Source organism: Myotis yumanensis, unplaced genomic scaffold, assembly GCF_028538775.1.
Source record: "Myotis yumanensis isolate MYYU_CA2020_CCGP unplaced genomic scaffold, mMyoYum1.0.hap1 SCAF_4, whole genome shotgun sequence".
NCBI classification, from domain to species: Eukaryota; Metazoa; Chordata; class Mammalia; order Chiroptera; family Vespertilionidae; genus Myotis; species Myotis yumanensis.
In genome coordinates, this window is record NW_027223755.1 from 111,343,441 (window position 1) to 111,370,078 (window position 26,638).

The 26,638-nt window shown below is 46.6% G+C and overlaps 2 protein-coding genes across 2 annotated transcripts in view; one reads left to right on the top strand and one right to left on the bottom strand.

Moving 5' to 3' along the window:
* Nucleotides 1-1,664: 1,664 nt before the first annotated feature.
* On the top strand, nt 1,665-21,941 carry PDZD9 (PDZ domain containing 9). The gene is made up of 4 exons (XM_070411676.1): nt 1,665-1,695; nt 3,382-3,561; nt 19,144-19,333; nt 21,554-21,941. The coding sequence occupies exons 1-4, from the start codon at nt 1,665-1,667 to the stop codon at nt 21,939-21,941; spliced, it is 789 nt and encodes a 262-aa protein (XP_070267777.1).
* A 2,015-nt stretch (nt 21,942-23,956) lies between these two features.
* The window catches only part of UQCRC2 (ubiquinol-cytochrome c reductase core protein 2), a 31,342-nt gene continuing 28,660 nt past the window's right edge, over nt 23,957-26,638 (bottom strand). The window contains exons 13-14 of the mRNA XM_070413701.1: nt 25,421-25,574; nt 23,957-24,222 (exon numbers count right to left, since the gene is read on the bottom strand). Of these exons, the coding sequence (XP_070269802.1) occupies nt 24,139-24,222; nt 25,421-25,574 (238 nt within the window). The 3' untranslated portion in view covers nt 23,957-24,138. The remainder of the gene's footprint in view (nt 24,223-25,420; nt 25,575-26,638) is intronic.

Here is a 26,638-nt window from a genome sequence, read left to right on the forward strand (position 1 = left end):
TGACTTGCAGGGTGTTTATCGATCGGGACTGTGCTTGGGACCCACACCTGTGGGGGGCGGGAAGGAAGTAGGACCAGGCAGGAGAAGTCAGGTTTCAGTGCAGGAGCTCTGAAGCTGGGGTGGCCCTCCAGAGTTGTTTGAGTTGGGCGGAGGGAGCAAGTTTTTACCCTACATTGATCAGTCACTGGTTGCTGGCTGACCTGGAAGGTGTGAACTTGGGCAAGAAGCTCTCTTAAGCTGGCAGCAGGAGGGAGGTGGGGGGCAGGGGAGTCCTGCAGTCCTGAAGGGAGACTGGGTGGCACAGTACAGCACCCATGACAGTTTGTACCCGGCAGTTCCAACCATCAGAGTGATCTTGGCCTCCCCTCAGAAGCGTTTTCAGCCTGGGGTGGAGGGGAAGCAGATGGAGCCCCACCCTGCCCACAGGTGCTCTCACAGAACCTCGGAAGCTGCCAGGCCTCATCCCCACAGACGCTCACATTCGCCTACTCACAGGAAAACGGAGGAGAAGGATGTGCCTTTTGGTAGAATTACTGGCATCTGGACAGATGCTTTGCCAGGTAGCCTGGAGGAGGAAGGCTATTCCCGTCATGAGAAGCCACCCGCAGGGGAACCCGGAGTGGGGAGTAGGGGGAACTGGACGGCTCTGTTCATTGCCTTTGTGTCAGCCTCTGTGACACAGGACTTGCCAACAAGAAGTCTGCCGGGTGTCCTGCCTGGGTAGCCCCGCCTGGCACAGTGCCTGCCGCCGGCTGGTGCTTGATTGCTCTTTGTTGAAGGCGGGAGGGCTAGGTGCTCAGCCTCTCAACCTCAGGTGGGGAGGACAACAGGACCTACCTCGTTCTGTCTTCTATTTCTTCTAGAATTGATTTTTGAGAATTGCTATTTTCCGGAAACTGCCCACTCCATCAGTGTTTTAAATCTCCGTTCCAAGAGGGAGAGCCCTGTGGTGCCCTCAGCATCAGCGCAAACTGCAGAGCAGGCTCCTGTCTGCGTGGACCTCCGTGGGAGGAAAGGGTTTTGGGCAAAATGGGAAGAATTAATTCCCCTCCAAACGGCGACTCGTTTTTACAGATCACCCTTGGCTTTTTCTCATTCAAAATATCCCTGGAAAAAGCGCAGCCCCAAAGCCTTGAATTGTTGATGCATCAGTATTTAAAACGCCATCATTCGGAGGAGGCATCGGGGGAGGCTGTGCTCGCTGAGACCCTTCTCGGGGAACAGGTCGCGTCTTAAGACCCGCCCTGCTTCTGCACGCTCCCATTTCAGTGCTTCCCAGGGGTGGATGTGGACCCGCCGCGAGCCTGTACTGTGCCCTGCAGAAGTTCTGTTTTTCTGCGCCAGAACTTTTTACTCCATTTCCCGGGGCCCACTGAAGCCTGTGGTGACAGCACTGCTTCCGCGCTTCTAGCTGTCATGGTCGCAGGGCCCCTGGGGCAGCCCTTGGCTGGGGGTGGGGGGGGGGGTGGGGGGGGGTTCGGCCTCGGGGTCCTCGCCGCCCCGCCCCCCTCCCGCCCCGCAGTGAGTGGTGGGAGCCCATGCGCACTCGGGCTCCTCGCGCCTCCAGGGTTTCAGACAGTTGGGAGTTGGACGGACTTGGGCTCCGGCTCCGGCTCCGGCTCCGGCTCCGGGAGGCCCTCCTGACGGCCTGCCCTCCCGGGACCATGGAGAAGGCCGTCTCCAAAGGCAGAAAAGGTGCCTGGGGAGGGGAGAGGGTTGACCAAGCATTCCTCGCTCTCCTCCTCTGTAAAATGGGAGCGCCACCCTCTTGGCCTCTCGCCATTTGTTGGCCGGACTATCGTTTACATCCAGTAAGAATCTGGCTTTCAGGGCACCGCTCTGTGGGTTTTGACAGTTGCATACCCGCCTTTAACGACCACCGACCACCGCGGTCAAAAGGCGGCACCTTGGCGCCTACCCTCTCCCCGCCCCAGCTCCTGATCCGTTTCTATAGTTTGCCCTTTCCGTGGAAATGTCACAAACATGGGATCTAGAGCATGGAGTCTTTTGAGTCCGCTTCTTTCACTTAACTCTGCTGTCCTTTGAGACAGTGGAGCATATCACAAGGACATTTCATTTGCAAGCTGGAGTTGGGAGGGAAGCCCTGCCTAAGAGGCCACTCTGTGCCCAGGAACCAAAGGCTCAGGTACCATCTTCTCCGAATCGCCCCTACAATCTTGCAGAGCCTCTGAAGTTGGGTCGCTGTATTTTGCAGACAGGAAGGGTGGAGATGGGCCGGGGCACTTGCTTGGCATAAAGGGCCATGAACCCTGCCAGTTCCCACAGCTGGGGTGGGGGAGAAGGGAAGCCCCTTCCTCAGGACGGGGAGGTCTCCCGGGCCCCCAAATACCAGTCACATGAACTTGGCAAAGACTTGGCGAGTAGCAGTTTGTCATTTGTCCTTAAAGAAAAGTGTGTGTGAGCGAAACGCTGGGAAAATGTGCAGAAAACACATCTCACCAGAAGCTCCTGTGTAGTGTAGTGAAAACGAGTCTCCAAAGCTTGCTCTTGTTTTAAATCACTGCTCAGTCTTTGAAACTTTCTTGTGAGGTTCAGTTCTGTAGAAAACCCATTTGAACCCCTCCCACTACCCATTGTCCAGTGTCTTCTCCCAAATGCTTTTATGCTCGTGGGCATTTACACTCATTGTCATGGGTGCTTGGGTGATTGCAGTAACCCCTTCATTTCTCAAGTCCACTCTGGACCCCCTAATCCGTGCTCCACACAGAAACAGGAGGGTTCCTTTTTTGAAAAATGCACATTTTATTGTGTTCGGTGAAAACAGCTTCTAGCTTTCCCAGTTAGGTAAAGGAGGCAGGTCTGCTCTGCGTTTGCTTCTCCTGCCTGCCCTCCTCCTTTACGCCCTTTCCTGTCTCTGAACCTTGATCTCATTTGCTCCCTTTCATCTCCTTTGCACAAATATTTCTGATTAGTTCCTTCGACCTCAATTCAAATTTTACCTCCTCTGTGAAGCCTGACCTGCCTTCCCCTCAGGAGACCTTGACCTCCTGTTGGTCTCCCTGAGCTTTCTGTGCCGCCTGAGTTACAGCTGTGATCCATCGTCTGTTTACTTGACTAATGGATATCTGTCTCCTCCACTAGGTGGGAAGATCTGTGAGGGCAGACACTTCTGATTCAATAAATATTTGTTAAGTGAATGGATAATGATAACTAACGTTAATTAACCATTCACAGTGTGCTAATTTCTGTGCAAAAGCTTTCACTGCCTTATTTAATTCTCATTACAACCCTCACTTTACTGATAAGGAAACTGAGGAATGGAGTGTTAACTGCCCTAGAGGTCTGCTTTAGAGCCCCTGTGACGACTGTCATGCTGCTGTTTAGGTGAAGGTCTAAAACACATCTCCCTCTCTTTATCAGGAAAACAAGCCACCTTCCAGGTCACGTCATCTGTGCACAACTTGAGCAAAACTCAGAAGACGGAACTCCCTGTGGGCAGCCTGGGGTTAGGCCTGATAATCATCCAGCATGGGCCCTACCTCCAGATCACCCACCTCCTCAAGAAGGGGGCTGCAGCCAGGGATGGAACACTTCGGCCAGGTGACTGTGGTTCCCCATGCCTCCCGTCCACTCACCCCTGCCTCCCTCCCACCTGCCTTCATGGAGGCTCAGGTTATTAGGTTTCAGCGTAAATGGTTATGACGATGATGACATTGTCTGAGAGCTTCCTCTGGGCCGCCAGTTGCTATCACTTATATAACCCTCCATATTGTGCATTATTTAGTCATTGAATTCTTACAATAACCCTCTAGGTAGAAACTATTATCATCCTCTTTGATAGGTGAGGAAACTGGGGCTCAGTGAGTTCCTGGTCCAGTTTCACCCCCATCTGGCAAGTGTAATACAAACACAGGCACAGTGTCACTGCAGAGCTCACGGCTCTCTGTGGGGAAAGATTTCTTCCCTGGTAGGCAGTATTGATCATTATTAACATTTATTATTATCTTATTTTAAATGTATCTTTATTGTTGAAAGTATTACAGATGCCCCCTCCATATTTTTTGAGATTATTTAATTTTATTTTTTAAAAATCTTTATTGTGGAAAGTATTACATATGTCCCCATGTCCACCCCCACCCCTCACCCCCTCCCCGCCATTCACCTCTAATCTTTATTATTTCCTTTCTTCCTACTTACTCTGGGCTTTTCTTGTTGTTTTCTTTCTAATTCTTTAAATTGTAGGATGAGATAGTTTATTAATAATTTTTCTTGTTTTTTGAGGTAGGCCTACAGTGCTATGAATTTCTCTCTCAGGACTGCCTTTGCTGTGTCCCAGAGATTTTGTGTTGTTGTGTGTTCATTTTCATTTGTTTCCAGGAAGTTTGATTTCTTTTTGGATCTCGTTGGTAACCCATTCATTGTTTAATAACATGCTTTTTAGTCTCCATGTGTTTGAATGTCTTGGAGTGTATTTACCGAAGTTTATTTAATTTGATTCCATTATGATTTTATTTCAACCTTCTTGAACTTGTAGGGACTTCTTTTGTGTCCTAACATGTGGTCTATCTTTGAGAATGACCCAAGTGCACTTGAGAAGAATGTATACTCTGCAGCTTTGGGGTGAAATGTTCTATAAATGTCAATTAAACCCATCTGGTCCAGGGTGTCATTCAGAGCCACTGTTTCTTCGTTAATTTTTTGTCTGGAAGATCTATCCAGTGAAGTCAGCAGGGGCATTAAAGTCCCCTACTATGACTGTATTGCTGTTGATCTCTTCCTTAAAGTCCTCCAGGTTTTTTAAAATATCTATTTAGGTGCTTCTATATTGGGTGAATATATGTTTACTAGGGTTATATCCTTTTGTTAGATCAATCTCTTTAGTATTATGTAGTGACCTTTGTTGTCTCTTGTGATGGCCTTCATTATAAAGTCTATTTTGTCAGATATGAGTATTGCTACTCCAGCTTTTTTTTTTCTTTCCATTGGCATGGAAAATTTTTTTCCATCCCTTCCCTCTCATCCTGTGTGAGTCTTTTGTTCTGAGGTGAGTCTCTTGTAGATAGCATATAATTGGATCATGTTTTATATCCATTCAGCTACCCTGTGTTTTGATTGAAGCATTTAATCCATTTACATTTAAGGTTATTTTTGATGGATACTTATTTATTGCCATTTTAATTCTGTATGCCTAGGTTTTTCTCTCTCTTCTTCTTCTCTTTACAGCAGTCCATCGGCTCGCTCTTTCTTTCTTTCTTTCTTTCTTTCTTTCTTTCTTTCTTTCTTTCTTTGTAATAAGAGTATATTTTATTGATTTTTTACAGAGAGGAAGGGAGAGGGATAGAGAGTTAGAAACATCGATCAGCTGCCTCCTGCAGACACCCCACTGGGAATGTGCCCATAACCAAGGTACATGCCCTTGACCGGAATCGAACCTGGGACCCTTCAGTCCACAGGCCAATACTCTATCCACTGAGCCAAACCGGTTAGGGCAATTTTTTGGCATTTTAATGATGATGTTTCTGGGTGTGGGCCTGTTTGGGTTTTCTTGCTTGGAACTCTGGGAGAGGTGGAGGAAAAGAAATCTATCTATTTTTTAGTAGTGACTTTGTTATTGGATATAGCAGGGGCTCCTTTTCCCCACTGGGTGCTGGGGGTGGAGTCCTTACGATATCTTGAGAAAAAGAATTTTTGAGACTTGGCACGGGGAGACTGAGTGATTTTTATTTTCCTGGAATTATACCCCTGGGTTTCCAAAGTCCCATTTCCCTCAGTTCAGTCACAGAAAACATGTAGCTGGGGTTTCAGTAGAGCTAGAAGCAAAGCCCGTGTCCAGAGTTTCCTCTCCATATTGGAGCTGGGTCCAGGTCAGCATCAGGCTGGCTGCAGTCCATTTATGCATTGTGGGTAGAGTCCACATGGCTGTGGGTCATGTGGGTGAATGGCAAGGGAGCCCCATAAACTCAGAGTCACATAAGTCCCAAGAGTCCTGAGAACAGTAAGAGCACAGAGAGCACAAGAAAGCAAATTTCTTTGTTCAGGGCATTAAATATTCTAAATCTTCCTGTGCTTGCAGTGGCCACACCCATTCTGGCCAACCACCTCTGTCCCCCGGTGTGATTGACAGTAAGCACCTTTGCTAGTCCCCCCAACTTTATTGGGCATGCATCTATCTCCCCTTTGTTAGACCCCTGGAGAGTATAAAGTTGTAGCTTCCTGGTGAAGCTGCCCAAATGACATGCCCAAAATATCTGGCCTTCCCTTTGCTCCTTTCCTATCTATCTACACTAATAAAAGAGAAACATGCAAATTGGAGTCACTCCGCTACCCTTCCCATTGGCTAATCAGGGCGATATGCAAATTAACTGCCTGCCAAGATGGCGGCCGGCAGCCAGGCAGCTTGAAGTGAACATGAGGCTTGCTTGCTTCAGTGACGGAGGACTCCAATGTTTCCCGCCTGCCGCTGCCGGCCTCTGAGCTTGCAGTTTGAAACATTGTTACAAATATAGAAGCTAAACAAAACCCCAGAAACCTGCTTTCAGCCAGCCGGGATCTCAGAGCTGGAGTTGAAACAGTGTTTCGATTATAGTACCCAAACAAACCAGATACCTGCTTTCAGCAGCTGAGGCCTAAGAGCTAGAGCCAAGCCTCAGAGCTAAAGCTGGCCCAGAATTAAAAAAAAGAAAAAAAGGAGCGGTTGGGAGCTTCAGTCACCCGCCAGCCTGAAAACAGCCCTCAGCCTCTCACCCAGACTGGCCAGGCACCCCTGTGGGGACCCCCACCCTGAAGGGGGTGTGACCAGCTGCAAACAGCCATCATCCCCTCATCCAGGGTGGCCAGGCACCCCGTGGGGACCCCCACCCTGATCCAAGACACCCTTCAGGGCAAACCAGCTGGCCCCCACCTGTGCACCAGGCCTCTATCCTATATAGAAAAGGGTAATATGCCTCCCAGCACCGGGATCAGTGTGACAGGGGAAGGCGCCCCAACCCCCTGATCAGCCCTGCTCTGTGCCTGATAGGGGGGAGCTCCCCAACCACCTGATCGCTCTGTGGCTCTGTGTGTGACAGGGTGCGGTGCCCCAACCCCCTGATCAGCCCTGCTCTGTGCCTGATAGGGGGGAGCTCCCCAACCACCTGATCACCCTGTGGCTCTGTGTGTGACAGGGTGCGGTGCCCCAACACCCCCTCCCCCGCCCCCATGGGCCCTGCTCTGTGTGTGACGGGGTAGAGCCATAACCTCCCCATCGGCCCTGCCCTGAGTGTGACAGGGTGCAGTGCCCCAACCCCCTGATCCGCCCTGCTCTGTGTGTGACAGGGGGTGGTGCCCCAACTCTCCTATCGGCCCTACTCTGTGAGTGACAGTGGGGAGCTCCTCAACCCCCTGATCGGCCCTGCTCTGTGCGTGATAGGGGGAGTTCCCCAACCCCCTGATGGGCCCTGCTCTGTGCATGACAGGGGGGAGCTCCTCAACCCCCTGATCGGCCCTGCTCTGTGCGTGACAGGAGGGAGCTCCCCAACCCCCTGATTGGCCCTGCTCTGTGCGTGACAGGGGGTGGCGCCGCAACCTCCCCATCGAACCTACCTTGAGTGTGAGAGGGGGCGGTGCCCCAACCCCCGAATCGGCCCTACCCTGAGCGTGACTGAGGGTGGCATCGCAACCTCCGGATCCGCCCTGCTTTGTGCATGACAGGGGGCGGCACCCCAACTCCCCAATCAGCCCTGCTCTGAGCCCGACCAGGGGCTGCACCTAGGGATTGGGCCTGCCCTCTGCCACCCGGGAGCAGGCCTAAGCCAGCAGGTCGTTATCTCCTGAGGGGTCCCAGACTGCGAGAGGGCACAGGCCGGGCTGAGGGGCCCCCCTATCCCCCCAAGTGCACAAATTTTTGTGCACTGGGCCTCTAGTCTACACTAATAAAAGAGAAACATGGTAATTGGCGTATGACCGCTACCCTTCCCATTGGCTAATCAGCGTATCCTTATGCAAATTAACTGTCAGCCAAGATGGCGGCCAGCAGCCATGCACTGGAGTGAGCAGGGAGGCTTGCTTCCTCCAGGAACTGCAGACTCCAACGTTCCCCGCCTCACTTGCCGGACTCTCAACTGCAACTCTAAGCAACTATTACTATGTTGCAAATAAGAAGCTAAACAAAACCGGCTTTCAGTCAGCCCCGGACCACAACATTGTATCCATGTTTTCAGCAGCGAGGCCTCAGAGCTAAAGCTGGCCCAGAATAAAAAAAAAAAAAAAAAAGAAAACAAGGAGCGGTTGTGAGCTTTTAGTCAACTGCCAGCGGGAAAACAGCCCTCAGCCCCTCAGCCAGCCTGGCCAGGCACCCCAGTGGGGACCCCCACCCTGATCCAGGACACCCTTCAGGGCAAACCAGCCGGCCCCCACCCATTCACCAGGCCTCTATTCTATATAGTAAAAGGGTAATATGCCTCCCGGCACCGGGATCAGCGTGCCAGGGGGCAGCGCCCAAACCCCCTGATCAGCCCTGCTCTGTGCCTGATAGGGGGGAGCTCCCCAATCCCCTGATTGCCCTGCGGCTCTGTGTGTGACAGGGTGCAGCACACCAACCCCCTGATCGGCCCTGCTCTGTGTGTGACAGGGTAGAGCCATAACCTCCCCATTGGCCCTGCCCTGAGTGTGACAGGGTGCAGCACCCCAACCCCCTGATCTGCCCTGCTCTGTGTGTGACAGGGGGCGGTGCCCCAACTCCCCTATCGGCCCTACTCTGTGAGTGACAGGGGGAACTCCTCAACCCCCTGATGGGCCCTGCTCTGTGAGTGACAGGGAGCAGTGCCCCAACCCCCCTGATTGGCCCTGCTCTGTGAGTGACAGGGATCAGCGCCCCAACCCCCTGATTGGCCCTGCTCTGTGAGTGACAGGGGGCGGCACCCCAACCCCCTGATCGGCCCTGCTCTGTGCGTGACGGGGGTGGCACCGCAACCTCCCCATCGACCCTGCCTTGAGTGTAACAGGGGGCGGTGCCCCAACCCCCCAATCAGTCTACCCTAAGCGTGGCTGAGGGTGGCATTGCAACCTCCCGATCCGCCCTGCTCTGTGCATGATGGGGCAGTGCCCCAACTCCCTAATTGGCCCTGCTCTGAGCCCGACCAGGGGCTGCACTTAGGGATTGGGCCTGCCCTCTGCCACCCGGGAGCAGGCCTAAGCCAACAGGTCTTTATCTCCCGAGGGGTCCCAGACTGTGAGAGGGCACAGGCTGGGCTGGGGGACACCCCCCCCGAGTGCACAAATTTTTGTGCACCGGGCCTCTAGTATATATATAAAAGCCTAAGTGACTGGCTGACTGGTAGCTATGATGTGCACTGACCACCAGGGGGCAGATGCTCAGTGCACAATTTGCAGGCAGCTGGGGGAAAGAAGCCTTGTTTTATTGCAAAGTGCTTTGTTATTTTTACTTCATTGCTTAAAAAAAAAAAAACCTTTATTGAAAGTATTACATATGTCCCCCTTCTCCCCTGTTGACCCTTCCAGCCTGCCCCAGTCCCCCAACCCCAGCCCTTCACCACCCTATTGTTTGTGTCCATGAGGTGTGCATATATGCATACAATTTCTTTGGTTGATCTCTTCCCACCCACTCACCCTCTCCCGCCTTCCCTCTGAGACTTCACACTCTGTTCCATGCTTCCATGTCTCTAGATCAACTCCGTTCATCAGTTTATTTTGTTACTTAGATTCCACATATGTTTGTGATCATGTGACATTTGTCTTTCTCTGACTGACTTATTTCACTTAGCATAATACTCTCCAGGTCCCTCCATGCTGTCTCAAAGGGCGACAGACCCTTCTTTTTACTGCTGCATAGTGTTCCATGGTGTAAATGTACCACAGCCTTTTTATCCACTCATGTGCTGATGGGCACTTGGGCTGTTTCCAAATCTTAGCTATTGTAAATGGTGCTGCTATGAACATAGAGGTGCATTCATTCTTTCTGATTGGTATTTCGGGTTTCTTAGGATATATTCCTAGAAGTGGGATGACTGGATCAAATGGCAGTTCCAAATTTAATTTTTTTAAGAAACGTCATACTGTTTTCCATAATGGCTGCACCAGTCTTCATTCACACCAGCAGTGCACTAGGGTTCCCTTTTCTCCACATCCTCGCCAGCACTGGTCATTTGTTGATTTGTTGATGGTAGCCATTTTGACAGGCATGAGGTGCTACCTCATTGTCATTTTAATTGCATTTCTCTGATGATCAGTGACTTCGAGCATTTTTGCATATGTCTCTTGGACATCTGTATGTTCTCTTTGGAGAAGTGTTTATTTAGTTCCTTTGCCCATTTTTAAATTGGATTGTTTGTCTTCCTTTTGTTAAGTTGTATGAGTTCCTTATATATTTTGGATATTAACCCTTTATTAGATGTATCATTGCCAAATATGTTTCCCATACAGTGGGCTCCCTTTTCATTTTGTTGATGGTTTCTTTTGCTGTGCAGAAGCTTTTTATTTTGATGTTGTCCCATTTGTTTATTTTCTCCTTAGTTTCCTTTACTGTAGGAGATGTATCTATAAACATATTGCTATGAGAGATGTCTGATATTTAGCTGCCTATGGTTTCTTCTAGGATTTTTATGGTTTTCCAACTTTAAGTCACTTATTCATTTTTAGTTTATTCTTGTGTATGGTTAAGTTGGTGGTCTAGTTTCTTTTTTCTGATATTCATTATTGGTGTGTAAAAGTGCCACCAATTTCTGAATATTAGGTTTGCATCCTGCTACTTTGCCGAATTCATTTATTACATCTAGTAGGTTTTTGGTGGAGTCTTTAGGGTTTTCTCTTGTACAATATCATGTCATCTGTGAATAATATCAGTTTTACATCCTCCTTTCTAATTTGGATGCCTTTCATTTCTATTTTTTTAATATATATTTTTATTGATATATTTAGAGAGAGAGAAGAGATAGAAACATTGATTAGAGAGAAACATTGATTAGCTGTTTCTTGCATGCTCCCCATTGGGGATTGAGCCTGCAATCTGGGAATTGAACCGGTGACCTCTTGGTGCCATGGGATGATGCTCAATCCACTAAGCCAAACAGATGGCTATTTCTTCTTGTCTGATCACTGTGGGTAGGACTTCCAGCACTATGTTGAATAAGAGTGGTGAAAGTAGATATCCCTGGCTTGCTCAGGGGACACACTTTTTGTTTTTGTCCATTTAGTATTATGTTGGCTGTAGGTTTGTCATATATGTCCTTTATTTTGTTGAGGTATGATCCCTCTATTCCCACTTTGCTGAGAATTTTATCATAAATGGGTGATGAATTTGATTGAATGCTCTCTCTGCATCTACTGATAAGATCAGGTGATTTTTATCTTTTGTTTATGTGATGTATCACGTGTACTGATTTGGGGATATCGTGCCAGCCTTGTATCTCCAGAATAAATCCCACTTGATCATGGTATATGATCTTTTTTTAAAAAAATCCTCACCCATGGATATTTTTTTCTATTGATTTTTTCTATTTTAGAGAGAGTGGAGGGAAGGGATGGGGGGGAGAAAGAGAGAGGAAAACATATATGTGAGAGAGACACATCGATTGGTTGCTGTCCACACATGCCGATGGGGCCAGGGATCCAGCCTGTAACCAAGGTACATACGTGCCCTTTGGTCCATCGGCCAATGCTCGAACCACTGAACAAAAGCGACCTGGGCCGTGATCTTTGTAATGTACTACTGGATCCAGTTTGCTAATATTTTTTTTTTTGAGGATTTTAGCATCTATATTCATCAAGGGTATTGGCTTACAGTTTTCTTTCTTTGCAGAGTCTTTATTTGGTTTCAGAATTAGAATAATTCTGGCCTCATAAGAAAAGCTTGGAAATCTTCCCTCTTCTTTAACTTTTTGGAATAATTTGAAGAGAATAGGTGTTAGTTCTTCTTTGAATGTTTAACAGAATTCACCTGTGAAACCACCCAGTCCAGGACTTTTGTTTTCTGGGATTTTAAAAATTACTGCTTCAATTTTGGAAGATTATATGTTTCTAGGCAATTGTCCATTTTGCCCAGGTTGTTCAACTTGTTGGCATATAGTTGGTCATAGTATTTTCTCACAGTCCTTTGTATTTGTGTGATGGTTGTGGTTACTTCTCTTTCATTTTGGATTTTATTTCTGGTTAAAGCAGTGGTTCTCAACCTGTGGGTCGCGACCCCTTTGGGGGTCAAACGACCCTTTCACAGGGGTTGCCTAAGACCATCGGAAAACACATATATAATTACATATTGTTTTTGTGATTAATCACTATGCTTTAATTATGTTCAATTTGTAACAATGAAATTGGGGGTCACCACAACATGAGGAACTGTATTAAAGGGTTGTGGCATTAGGAAGGTTGAGAACCACTGGAGGCTTTTCAATTTTATTTATCATTTCAAAAAACGAGCTGTAGGTTTCATTGGTCATTTGTATTTCTTTTTAGAGTCTCTATGTCATTTATTTTTGCTTTGATATTTATTATTTCCTTCCTTCTACTTCTGTTTGGCTTTGTTTTTTGTTTTTTTTGTAGTTCTTTTAGGTGTAGGGTTAGTTTATTTGAGACTTTCCTTGCTTCTTGAGGTAGGCCTGTAATGCTACGAACTTCCCTCTCAGGACTGCTTTTGCTGTGTCCCATAGATTTTGGGTTGTTGTGTGTTCATTTTCATTTGTTTCCAGGTAATTTTTTATTTTTTCCTTTCTCTCATTGGTAACTCATTCATTGTTTAATAACATGCTATTTAGCCTCCATCTGTTTGAATGTTTTTTAGATTTTTTTTAAAGTATATTTTATTGATTTTTTTACAGAGAGCAAGGAAGAGGGATAGAGAGTTAGAAACATCGATGAGAGAAACATCAATCAGCTGCCTCCTGCACACCCTCCACTGGGGATGTGCCCACAACCAAGGTACATGCCCTTGACCGGAATCGAACCTGGGACCCTTCAGTCCGCAGGCCAATGCTCTATCCACTGAGCCAAACCGGTTAGGGCTAGATTTTTTTTTATTGTAGTTGATTTCTAGTTTCATGCCATTGTGATCTGAGAAGATGCTTGATTTCATTTCAATCTTCTTGAATTTGTTAAGACTTATTTTGTGTCCTAACATGTGATCTGTCTTTGAGAATCTTGTATGTGTACTTGAAAAGAATATATTTTGCTGCTTTGGGATAAAATGTTTTGTAATATCAATGAAATCCATCCAATCTAATATATCATTTAAGGTTCCTGTTTCCTTTTTGGTTATTGTCTGGAAGATCCATCCATTGAAGACAGTGGATTTTAAGGCGTTAAGATCCCTTACTATTATTCCATTGCTATTGATCTCTCTCTTGATGTTCATCAAGATTTTCTTTATATATTTAGGAGTGCCTATATTGGGTACATTCACACTGAGTGGCCAGATTATTGTGACCACCTGACGTTTACAGGCAAATTAGCTATAATTTCACGCTGAATTTGCTAGAGGGCCAGACCATTATAAATAGGGAAGCGGGTTGTTTACCACGACAGAAGTGATTTTTTTCTGAAGATGTGGGTAAACAACGCGATTTAACAGCCTTTAAACGTGGGATGATTGTTGGCACTTGGAGCCATGGAGCAAGCATCAGCAAAACAGCTGAAGGACTGTTCAAACACCTTTGCTGTCTGCAGTTACCAAGATAAAACGTCTCCAATTCGCACAGGGGCACAAGGATTGGACAGTCGAGCATTGGAAAAAAGTCATGTGGTCCAATGAATAATGTTTCCAGTTGCATCATGCAAATGGCAGAGTGAGAATTTGGTGGAAACAGCATGAAAGCATGCACCCCACGTGCATGAATACAACCCTTCAAGCTGGTGGGGGCAGTGTTATGGTTTGGGGCATGTTTTCCTGACATGATTTGGGCCCTTTAATTCATGTGGAACAATGTCTGAATAGCACAACATACCTAAGTATCGTTGCTGATCAGGTTCATCCTATCATGTTGATGGCGTATCCCAATGGAGATGGCTTCTTCCAACAAGACAATGCGCCATGCCACGGTACTCGTATTGTGCAGAAGTAGTTTCAAGAACATGAGGAAGATTTTACCTTGCTTAGGTAGCCCCCACAATCACCAGATCTGAATCCAATTGAGCATTTGTGGGACGAAGTTAAAAGAGCCATTAGGCAGCTGGTTCCACAAACATCAAATCTCACAGAACTGGACAGTGCTATTCATCAGGCATGGTGTCAGATTCCTCGCATCACCTTTCAACATCTCGTGGAGTCAATGCCAAGAAGAATCACTACAGTATTGAAGGCAAAAGGTGGCGGCCCAATGAAGTACTGATGGGTTGGTCATAATAATCTGGCCACTCAGTCTATATTTACAAGGGTTATATCCTCTCATTGGGTTGATTCCTTTAGCATTATGTAGTGAATTTCTTGTCTCTGTATGGCTTTTGTTTTGACATCTATTTTGTCAGATATAAGTATTGCTACTCCAGCTTTTTAAAATTTCCAGTTGCTTAGAATATATTATCTATCCCTTCACTTTCATTCTTTGTGAATCATTTGTACTTCAGTGGGTCTCTTGGAGACAGCATATAAATGGGTCATTTTTTTATCCATTCGGCTACCCTGTGTCTTTTGATTGGATAATTTAATCATTTTGTATTTAAAGTTATTATTGATGGGCATTTATTTGTTGTTGTTTTTTCTTTATACCTATGCTCCCCTCTCTCTCCTTTTCCTTTTCTTTTTAAAGCAGTCCCTTTAACATTTCTTGCAATACTGGTTTGGTGGTAATGAACTCCTTTAGCCATTTTACATCTGGGAATTTCTTTATTTCATCTTCAATTTTAAATGACAGCCTTGATGGATAGAGTGTAGGCCCGCTTCCTTCCTTTCTTCCTTCCTCCCTCCCTCCCTCCCTCCCTCCCTTTCTTTTTACCTTCCTTCTTTCCTTCCTTCCTTCTTTCCTTCCTTCCTTCCTTCCTTCCTTCCTTCCTTCCTTCCTTCCTTCCTTCCTTCTCTTTTTTTCAATACTTCATGCCCATGCCCTCTGGTCTGAAGTGTTTCTGTTGAGAAATCAACTGACCACCTTATGGAACCTCTCGTGTAGGTAACTAACTGTGTCTTGCTGCCTTTATGCTTCTCTCTTTGTCTTTAAACTTTGCCATTTTAATTATTACTCCTTCAGGGTGAAGCGGGCTGAACTCGCAGAGGGGCCTGGGTTTGCCTCCCCGTAATGCCATCATCCAGCTGCACCTGCCGGCCTGGCTCCTGGACAGGCCCCTCCCTGGCAGATGCCATCCAGCATCCTAGCTCTGTGTGGCCACCAGTACTCCCCCCCCCCCCCCCCCCCCACACACACACACACTGTGAACTATGCTGGGAGGGCAGGCCCAGTGGCTCCACAGGCCACGGGGGGAGTGTCAGCCTGTGCTCCTGGCTGGGAAGACTTTTTCTCTTTCCCAGGCCACACAGTTTAGTCACTGTCTGGGTCTCTGCCAGGAGCCTGCCAAGAAATCGGGGGCCCCTCCACGTCCCTGCTGGGTGTAACTGGCAGACCCCACAGGGCCAAGTCCAGCAGCATGGTCTCCAGCCAACAGAGTCAGAGTGAAGGCCCCGGGAGGGTGCTGCCGCTTTGGGAGCTGGAGCTCTTTCCTGGAGGGTGCAGTGCAAGCCTCCCTGGCACTGACGCCCACCGCCCAACACCACGCAGGCTCCTTTCCCTGTCTCTGTGGCTCTGAGTTGGGGATCTCCATGCGAGGTTAGACCCCACACTCCCAGGGGAGGGGGTTCTGCAGCCCTGGTGCCTCCCTTCTCAGCTCCTCCGCACCTGCGCTCTGCCCTTCTCACCAGGCTTGTGTGGCTTTTCCTGAACTTCAGGTCAGCTAGTCTTCAATCGGCATGTAAGGTTGAGTGCTCTGTAACTGAGCTGTAAGTCTGGTTTGGGGCTGGGAGCAAGTGGGAGCAGCTTCCAGCTACTCTGCAGCCATCTTGGAACCTCTCAGCAGCGTTAAAGACCGAAATGGAGAGTTTCCTCCGCCCTTCTGAGTGCTCATTTTCTTTAATACGCGGAACTGTAATTAAAATGCTTTTTCGTTGTAGTTCTTAATGAGTGGGGCATTCCACTGTACCACTGCCGATGTCATGAGGGTAGCAGCCATCAGCACTGCAGCCCACAGACTGGGCAGTCCCCTGACTCTCTCTCTTTTCTTTTTGCTGTTAATCCTGCTGGAGGATATTTTTTAGAGAGAGTGGAAGAAGGGGGAGAGACACACACATCATTGATTGCCTCCTGCATAGGCCAGGGATTGAGCCTGCAATCAAGGTACGTGCCCTGGTCTGGAATCGAACCCACAACCCTTCAGGCCATGGGCACACTCTAACCACTGAGCAAAACCGGCTAGGGCTGCCGGATCCCTTTAATGGGTTCAGAGAGTTCTCTAGCTAAAGATTGACTTATCTGCTGGGCTATCTCATCAAAAGTGTATTTCCACTGTGCTTACTAGTAGTTTGTTTCTTCCTGTTTCTGGTGGTTCTTTGAGGGCTTTGATGACCAGGGCAGAGGCAGAAGGCACTACCTCAGTCTGAGTCTGTTCTGAATGGTCAGTTCCACTGTAATCCTCAGACCCTTCCAATTGCCTGTTGCTTTGGTGATGTCATCACCAAACTTTTTTGGAGACAGACCCAGGTGGCCGATTTTGGGGTCCAGGTCAGACATAGCACTGACTTTCCCACCAGTGTAGCTCAGATATATGACTTTGATCTCATTGGAGCTGAACTTTGGGGGAATGGTGTCACATACACCCAGATTCAGGTGTCCGGAGGGAATTGCAGCTGAGCCTCCTCCGAGCCAAAAGCCAAAAGCGTGGTGGAAGTGTTTGTTTCTGATAGAATCTAGCACCTGGGAAATATGTCCTGGGCATCCCTTGGCAGCGTCCTTTGGGGTCAGCACACTGCCCCATTCTCCAGCCCGTGGGATGTAGAGTCAGGGAAGGCACTTCATCTTGAGCTTGTCCGCTGAGGTTAGGCCTCAGCTGAATGGAATGAGGGTGATTGAGGGTTTGCTAGCTTCCCACACTCAGAGAGGTGAACACATCCTTTGGGACTTCACTGAAGTCACTTCATCTGATGTTAGTTTTAAAGTCTCCATTACCATTCGGCAGAATGTTAGTGCTAGTTAGATCTGAAGACTAAGATTTTACCCATGTGAGTGTGTTCTAAAAAGCAGTTTCTCTGTATTTCTTCTTCTCTTACTGAATACCCTTGTAGCAGTCAGGGATCTTCATTGCAAGCACAGAACAATTCTGTTAAGGCACTGAATTTAGAACATCGAATCTGACAGAATTGCCAGAAAGGCTGGCGAACCAGGCTTGAGAAGTGGTGAGAACACAGGGCCGTGTACAATTGCCCTGGAAAGTGGGGTACTCCTTCCACCTCTCTGCATCTCCAGCTCCAGGTTCAGGGGCCCAGGTGGGAGTGCCCTGTGGCTGGGTCTAGTTTATATGCCCATGTCCTAGCTGCTGGTGGTAGGGAAGTGGATGCAAATGAATAATTGGTCTTTTTAGCATCCAGTTTGGGGGCCCAGGGGCTTTCTGTCAAGATGTGGTTCTCCTCCCATCTGCTGCGGATTCAGAAGCTCCATAGTTGAGCATCACACTTTCCTCCCTGTCCAGCACTGCTCTAAGTAGGGACCTGCTGTCAAATCCCTTTGAACCAACATATTCTCTGTGTACACATCTTAATCTTAATTAAAGCATACTAATTTCCCAAAGTTTCATGCAGAATCATTTAATATAGTCAACTTACTGTGGAGGACACTGTAAATTGCCAGGCAGGTATACTACAAAGTAGGCTGTTCATTCATCACTTAGTGGAAGTGGCGTTTTCTTTAAGAGTAACAGGCCTGGCCAGTGTAACTCAGGGAGGTCTGACTGTCAGCTTAGGCCCAATCCCCCGGGGAGCGGGCCTAAGCCAGCAGGTGGTCATCCTCTGAGGGGTCTCAGACTGTGAGAGGGCACAGGCCGGGCTGAGGGACCCCCGAGTGTGCAAATTTTTGTGCATTGGGCCTCTAGTATATTTATAAAAATATTAATATTTTTTATAGTTTAAAAATATATAAATATATTTTTATTGATATTAGAGAGGAAGGGAGAGGGAGGGATAGAAACCTCTCTCTATATAAAAGGCTAATATGCAAAATATCCCCTCGGGAGTTGGACTGGGAAACCAGGAGTTTGATCGCTTGCTATGATGTGTGCTGACCCCAGGGGGTGTTGCAGAACGAAGGAAGGCCCCGGTCAGCAGCCAGAAGGCCCCAATCGGCCCTTTTCTCTGGCCAGGCCAAGGGACCCTACCCATGCATGCATTTCTTGCACCAGGCCTCTAGTCAATGATGAAAGAGAATCATTGATAGGCTGCCTCCTGCACGCCTCCTACTGGGGACCGATGCCGCAACCCAGGCATATGCCCTTGACTGGAATCAAACCCAGGACCCTTCAGTCCGCAGGCCGACAGTCTGTCTACTGAGCCAAACCAGCTAGGGCAATAAAAAATATAGCTATAAAAAAATGAGTAATAGCCATTCATTTTATTTGAAACACAATTTTAGAATCCTAAAGGATGCTTCAATTATATATGGTGTAGCTTCTGTCAGAAATGCTGTGAAAACATATTACCTACCATTGCACTGCTGTAAGGAACATCATGCATGCATTTGTTATTATGCAAAGGACACTTATGTCACTGAGGTGGTCGCTTTTATTAAATAAAGACTGGTCTGCCCTGGCCATTATGGATCAGTTGGTTGAGCATTGTCCCACGCACCAAAAGGCCCCCGGTTCAATTCCCAGTCAGGGCACATGCCCAAGTTGTGGGCTTTGTCCCTGGCTCTAGATGGGGTGTGGACTATTGGCAACCAATATATTTCTCTCACATTGATATTTCTCTCTCTCTCTCTCTTCCCCTCTCTCTCTCTCTCTCTCTTTCTTTTCCTTCCACTCTCTAAGAATCAATGGAAAAAAATATCCTTGGGTGAGGATTAACAACAAAACAAAATAAAAAATAAATAAAGACTGAAGCTTGGTTTTGGTTCAAAAATGAACCAGCAATATGAACCCATAAAAGGAAACACTTCACAATAAAGACAGAAATGGAATATTTCCTTTCAACCATTAATTTCACTGCTAATTTCCCCCCCTCTTTAGGTGATGTTCTGATTAGTGTTGGCCAGGCCAATGTGTTAGGATATACTCTTCGGGAATTTTTAAAGCTTTTGCAATGCATCACCACAGGAACAGTGCTGCAAATCGAGGTTTACCGAGAATTTATTGACATACCCCAAGAATGGCAAGACATATATGATTTAATCCCTGAGACCAAATTCCCAGTAACATGGTAAGTAGTTCATTTTTGGAAATCTTTGTTATACTACATAATTCTCCAAGGTCCATGAAGCCCAGGGTCTTGGTTTAATGTGAAAATTATTGCGTGGACCATGGTAGGAGGAATTGGTGACCCTGCTAGAACGATGTCCCAGGTGTCTAAATCCTTATGGAAAGAACGATCTGCAGGAACAGGCATCAGGAAGAAAGAGAAAGACAAGAGCCTTGCACCTGGAGTTAATAAAAAAAACTAAACCATCCAATGGGAACTCTGTCTCCAAATGCCCATACCACGTGTCCGCCTTTTCAGTCAGCCTTTAACAGTGCTGGGAATCCCCTTCCATTTGTTTCCTGCATATCCAGCTGCTCTCTGGATCCTTCCCAATAACATTTAAGCATTTTTAAGCTTCTGTCATGTCAGTAAACCCCACCTTAACTCCACTGTCCTCTCTGCCCACTCTGGCCACTGCCCTGTCCCTAACTCCAAACTTGTTGAAAGAGCTGTACCAGGCAGGGCACTCCTCTGCCTGCCTTAGTCTGGGCTTGCTCCCATCATTTGCCCGAGGCCTTTCCCAGGCTCCTTCCCTCGCTCCCCCCAACTTTCACATCAGATTCTAGTGGGCTCCTCTCATCTTATTTTGCTTGGCTTCTGAGCATTAGACACTTTACAACCTCCCAACCTCACTCGTGTTGAAACATCACCTGCCCCTGGTTTCTGATACCCACTCCCCTGATTCTCCTATGACCTCTGGTCACTTTCTCTTGGTCCCCTTTTACCCAGCCTTGGAGTTCCTCAAGGTGTAATATTTGGCTCTCTCCTCTCAATCTGCTGGGCAATCTCCTTGATCCTTTTGGTTTCTATTACTATGTCTGCCTAGTCGAACAAGTCAGAAATTTCGGGGCTGTACTTGATTTTTCTATCTCCCTTGTCTTCCCCTCCCCCCAATAATCACTAAGACTTGTCATTTATCGCCCACATTTGTGCACTTCTCTCTGGCTACTACCACCACCCCAGTCAAAGCCACTATTTTGTCTCCCTGCATCTACTCTTGTTCCCTATTCTCTACACAGAATGATCCTTTTACAATGCATATCGAATTGTGACATGCCTTAAAATCTTTAAGACCTTCCTTTGTTCTTAGGATAAATGCTCCAGTACCACTCCAGCCTCACTTGTGCTGCTCTCCTCCCCTGTAGTCCACTTGGCTCTCAGCTCTTTTACCTTGTTGCTCTTTGCTGCAGAGCCTTTGTCTGCAACAAGCTTAGGACCCTGTGATATGGTCTCTTAGTACCCTGTGTCTCTCCTCAGCATTGATCCCAATTTCAATGAAATAATCCTTATAACCAATTGCTTACTGTGTTGCCCTGGGGGAATGCCAACTCCATGAAGGCAGGGACAGGTCTATCTTGTTATGCTAAACTTACCACAGGACTTTTAAGTGATTGAGAGCCCAGTTATTCAGTGAATGAAAATGGAAACCCAGCCTTGAAACTCTGGCAAATCACTTAATCTGAGGGCTTGTTCATGTGTTAGCGCAGGAGTACCAGGGACCCTCTGAGGACCAGGTAAGTGAGAAGTTCGGTAGAACACGAGAAGCTCAGGGCTGATGCAGGAGTGGTCCTTACTAAGTTCTGACAGGTTTCCTGAACCCTCGTTGCCGCAGCCCTGCACCTTCAAAGAAATCTGGCTGGGTGCTGTAGCTGTGCTGTTCCATGTAGCAGCCAGCAGCCACATGTGGCTATTAAGCACTTGAAATGTGAGGATTTGTAAATGAGGAGCTGTAAATTTTACTCATGTTTAATCAGTTTAAATTTAGCAGCCAGATAGAGCTGGCGGGCCTTGTACTGGGAGTGTTACTTAAGCCTGGGCTCTAAACTATTTGCTCAGACAACTACTATGCTCTAACTAAGCATTAATTATAGAGTTTGAGATTCAGAATACTGAAATCTAAGGATGACAGATTCACTGTTCAAAAGCAAAGCAAAGATAAACACAGAATAGCACAACTTAAGTATGAGGCTAAAATCCCCACACTGAAGGGCTGAGGGTTTGATTCCTGGTCCCAGTCCGGGCACGTGCGGGAAACAACCAATTGATGTGTCTCATTCACATCGATGTTTCTCTCCTTCTCTTTCCCTCCCTCTCTCCCACTTTCTGTAAAAGAAATCAATGGAAAAAATATCCTTGGGTGAGGATTAAAAAAAAAAAATTCATTCACTATTCTATTTCCAGCACAACGAAGAAAACTGAGCAGGCACAAGGCGACTCTTTCACAAGCAGTGATGACAAGGAAGATGTTGTTTTAGATAAAAAACTTAAGTATTATAAATCCCCATGGTCCACTGGGCATCATCCTGCAAGGAGACCCATGTCCATCTCCAGAGAATGGCATGAATACAAAAAGAAGAATCAGACGATCAGCGTAGGAACAGACATTACCTGTGACGTCATGGTTCACGGAGACCACAGGGAAGAAGTGAGAGCCCCTTCCCCTTACTGGACAATGGTGAAGCAAGACAAGGACAGCTCCTCCTCCTCCTCAGCCTCAGACGCATTCTGGCTGGAAGACTATGCCCAAGTTGAAAAGGGCAAGGGTCAACCTGCACCAAAAGTTGGTTAGTAGTTTGCAAATCTGTGATCATAGAGCATTTCTCTGGAAACTCCCCCGCTTTTGTGCATTGCCATGCACAGCTTTGCTGTACTCACAGGAATATGTGCACACTTACCAATTCTTTTGCAACTGTTGTGAAGCCTTTACGCCTCCTTCAACGTGATAGCCAAGTCTTCCTTGGTGCCACAACAGGTCTCACAAATTTTATTCTCAAAATAGCATCACTCAGATCAGTAAGATCCTCCTTTCTGAGAAGAATATCTCATCTTTTAGAAAATGAACAGCTTGATATCAGAAAGTGTAAACACAGCAGAGAATTTCACTTTTTAAGGTAAGTACCACATTGTGATTTAGATGTTTAGTTTCTCTTGTTTTATAAACTTAAAGTGCCCTACTTAATAGGAAAAATAGACTTTTTTTGGCTAGTTGTTCATATTAGAACTTTTTCCCCCTTTTCTGCCCTTCTTGTACTTTGAATGTTGGGCTGGTAGTTAGTGAGGGAAAGTAAAGCTCTGCATAGTGAAGGTAAGGCAGACATAAAAGGAAGCAGTGGGAACACAGCACACAACTGGTGGGGAATTTGTATTTCAGAAATAACTGTGTGCTCTGGCCCAGTTGGCTGGGTGTTGTCCCAGGCAGAAAGGTTGCTGGTTGATTCCTGGTCAGGGCACGTGCCTGGGTTGTGGGCTGATCCCCAGTAGGGGAGGTGCAGGAGGCAGCCAATTGTTTCTCTCTCCTCTTCTCTTAAAAAAAAAGGAGAAAAAAAAAAGAGAAATAACTCTATTGCAAATAGGCAAAAAAGAGGGTAAAACCCAGCCCATTTAATTGTTCTTATCCAAAAGGAGAGATTTTTAATTGCGTTTATCTTTTAAAAAGCCACCAATACTAGGCTGGAAGTATTTACTGACAGCCACTCAGCTTGGTTGTAACCCTTTCTCGTGCTATTCTATCCCGTTGTCCTTCACAGCATCTAAAACATGCCTGCAGTTCAGCGGCCCGGCAGCATCAGGGCCTCTGTGTGGCTGTCGCTGAGGGAGTCATCAGTGTTCAGTGACGTGAAGGTGTGTGAGGAGGTGAAGCGCAGGAAGGCGGTGCTCTCCTGCCCCAGTGAAGGCAAGAACATCATCCGGGAAGAGGGCGAGGAGGTTCTGGTGGGTGCAGTGGGCCAGACAGGAGAAGACCCCTCTGCTCCCTTCGTCAAGATGCTGCGGGACGCTGCGCCCTGCCTAACGCAACCTATGAGACTGAGGAGAGCAAGAGGACCTGGGCTTATCTCTGGGCCCTGAGTCTGCACCCCTTAAGAGCAAAATGAGCTATGCCAGCTCCAAGGACGCCACCAAGAAGCAGCTTACAGGATCAAGCATGAATTACAAGCAAGCTGCTCCGAGGTCAAGGACGCTGCCCTCTGGCAGGGAAGCTGGAGGCAGCGCTGTCCTCTCCCTGGAGGGCAAGCCTTCTGAGCCCCCGCCAGCACCCTGCCTGTGGGGGGTTGCAGGCTGTCCCTCTCCTGCCAGACTTGAGGGCTGGGGGAATCCCAGCACAGGGAGGACTATCCCTTCACCCAATTGCTCAACAGGCTCCCACCCCCTGAGCCTCCTTCCTCCCTCCATGCCTGACCATCTGGCCTTCCCAAACCGCTTTTGATCTTCCGATTCCCTTGGATTGAACAGACCACGTCCCCCCAGCCCAGTTTTGGAGACGGCCTGTGTTTTTAAATGACACCCCTACCTGCAACCGGTTCCTCCCCTTCCCCATGCTGCCAACTTCCAACCGCAACAGTGACTCTGTGCGTGTCTGTAGTTCTGTGTACAAATGGAATGCTGTGAAGATAACCCCTCCCCACGCTGCCTGGTTCCCCTCCCCTTTTCCACCTGGTCACAGCCACTCATGCAAGCAGGACCAGGAAGGGACTCTTAATTAGAAGAAGAAAAAAAAAAGGAAGAAAACCAAAAACCAAACCAAACCAAACCATGTCTGCAGAAAATAAAAACTTGTTGATTAACTGATTAGGAAAAACGCCAAGAAACACTTAGAATATTTTATTGACTTTAGGTAAGCAGGGAACAATTACCTGCATTTATACTTTTTAAGATTTTTCACCTCATTGAAAATCAAGACAATGTTACATTACAGACGTGGAACTTCCATGTGTTTGCTGCTCTTGGTTGAGAAAATGTCCAGCTCTTTCCTACAATGTGTTTCAGGTTTACAGCTCATCAACAAAAGGTGTATGCCCCAAATTTCCACTTGCTGCCATTGACTTCTGGCCAGAAACAAACTTCTTTGCAGCCTTTAAGTAAACAAACAAAAGACAGAAAGTTAAAATAAGAACATGCACTATCAAGTACTTAAAACATATTTATTCTGTTACTTCAAGAGCTTATGCACAGGACACTCTTAAGTCAACAATCTGCCACTGCCGCTAGTGAAACTGAACTACAGGAGGGGGCTGGCACGGTTTTAATTTGAGGAAAAGCTCAGCTGTGTGACTCTCGATGTGCGGGCAGCTGGTAAAGAGGGGATAAGGAAAGCCTCACCCACATTGCAAAATAGGGCAGAGGAGGCCTTGGGCGGGGCTGTGCTTTTCCTGTTTCTGTATCACAATGGCAAATGGCCTGAGTTAATAAAAATACACTGATTAACTTAGAAGTCAAATTTTAGTATTCTTTATACCATGACTTCAAGTTGGTGGTTGTTAGGTTAAGTGTAATACCACGAGTATCAGCCCCACATGATCTCAGGCCACCTTTTTTTCAAAGGATGGTGGTGGCGGCAATGGAGGACAGACATTTGGAAGAGTATGTAACAGACTTTGGGGCCAAGTGAAACCATGTCCGGGCCACTACCTTAACTATCCCCATGGGAGACCTGTCGTTGAGGAGAAGGTTCAGACCTCTACAATGGAAGGGCAGCTGACATTCTTATTTTTAATACAGAAATGACTGGAAAAACCTACTGCCTTTGGATTTATTCTGTAGATCACGTACTTGTTAGGCATAGTAGGAATTACAAAGAGAAGCTAGAAGACATAATCCTTGCCCTCAAAACAACTCATCTTGTAAGAAATAACAATATGTGGAAAAGACACAGCCAGAGCAGGAGAATGCCTCAGACTGTGAGGACAAAGAAAATCTCGAGATGATGGGCCAGGAAGGGTTGGCAGGACAGAGTTTACTTCTTGGGAGTGAAAAGAAAAAATACCAAACTTGACTATTAGTTTGAATCATAAAATTGCCAATATTTGATTTTTCTTGACCTCTAACAATTTAAAATGGTTTAACCTAACGGTAATTTAGTTAAATGAGGAAGAAACATAAATCCCGAGCTGACAAGGAAGCTATTTGCAGATCTGATGGTAATGAGTCCTCCTGCCTCCACACCAGGTAGAAAGGCACCAAACAGCAGCCCAAGGAAGCTTAAGCATGCCTTCTGAAAGGGGATCATGAAGGTCATATCTCATGTTAAACTGTAAGTTTTCATTTGCTTACATTTATGACATCAGCGTCCGTTACTGAGTCGATCTGCTGAAGGACTGTGGGTGGTGGCACGTAGGAGCCAGCGACGAGAGCCTGAGACCCGATCTCATCCAGGAAACCTTCCGAAGACTCCACTGACATTAGGTACCCAGCTTTCAGCTTGTTCCTGTCCAATTAAAGGTGTTTAATTCAGAAGCCAGTTGTACAGAGAAAGGCGATTTTATAAAAATGTTCCCAAACTCTCAAATATGTTTTGGTAAATATGCAAATTAACAGCTTTGAAATCTTACTAGTGCTAAAGATTTCCCTTCTATTTCTTCAGCCCACCAACTACTTTATTATTTACATTATCATTTAGAAAGTTGTCAATACAAGATTATATGAAAAACCCAACAGATTACCTTTTGACTTGGGACTAGAACTTAGATCTAATTAAAACTATTTTAAAGTTCTGATTAGTAAAGTAACTCTTGATACTTTTTTGGTGATAATTTTAGGCATTTCTATTAAAGAAAAAATATAGGGGGTCTTAAGGCACTGTCCTCTAAGCAGGATGTTGTGTGCTAATTCTGTAGCTATCTCCCTAATCCCAGCCCCATTTCTGTCCTGGGATTTGTCTCATTGAGGGCAGGAAGTAATGGAGAGGCAGGTGGGTAAGGACAGTATAGGTCTTACCAATACCAGCAGGTTCAATGCGGGCACAAAAGCATCCATTTGAAGTAAAACAAAATCCAATTCATAATTCTCCCAGAAAGAAACTGGTGTTCAATAAGGCACCTGAGTTATATAACTCTCAAATAAACTATCCTCTTTTGGCATGCTGTACCAAGATTTCCATTTAAACATAATTACAATGATATGCAATTTTATCAAATTGTCAGCTTAATTAAAAGAGAGATTTTACTTGCAATGAACTTTACCAAGAGATTATTAGTTTGGCCCTTCAGCAATGATATCTTACTTTCTCTCTCACTATAGAAAGATTAAGAAACCTATAGGAACAAGTTACAACTCTATCTAGATGGCAGAAAACAAACATTATTTTTTTAAATAATTTTTATTGATTTCAGGGAGTGCGAGATAAAAACATCAATGATGAGAGAGAATCACTGATTGGCTGCCTCCTGCACGTCCCAGCCGGGGACGTGCCCTTGACCGGAATTAAACCTGGGACCCCTCAGTCTGCAGGCTGATGCTCTATCCACTGAGCCAAGCCAGCCAGGGCAGAAA

Bases quoted from the DNA above. Each gene is read 5' to 3' on its own strand.
- PDZD9 (XM_070411676.1), top strand. From the start codon at position 1,665: ATGGAGAAGGCCGTCTCCAAAGGCAGAAAAG. The intron at 1,696-3,381 runs GTGCCTGGGGAG...TCTCTTTATCAG, and splicing joins CGTCTCCAAAGGCAGAAAAG to GAAAACAAGCCACCTTCCAG. The intron at 19,334-21,553 runs GTAAGTAGTTCA...TTCTATTTCCAG, and splicing joins ACCAAATTCCCAGTAACATG to CACAACGAAGAAAACTGAGC.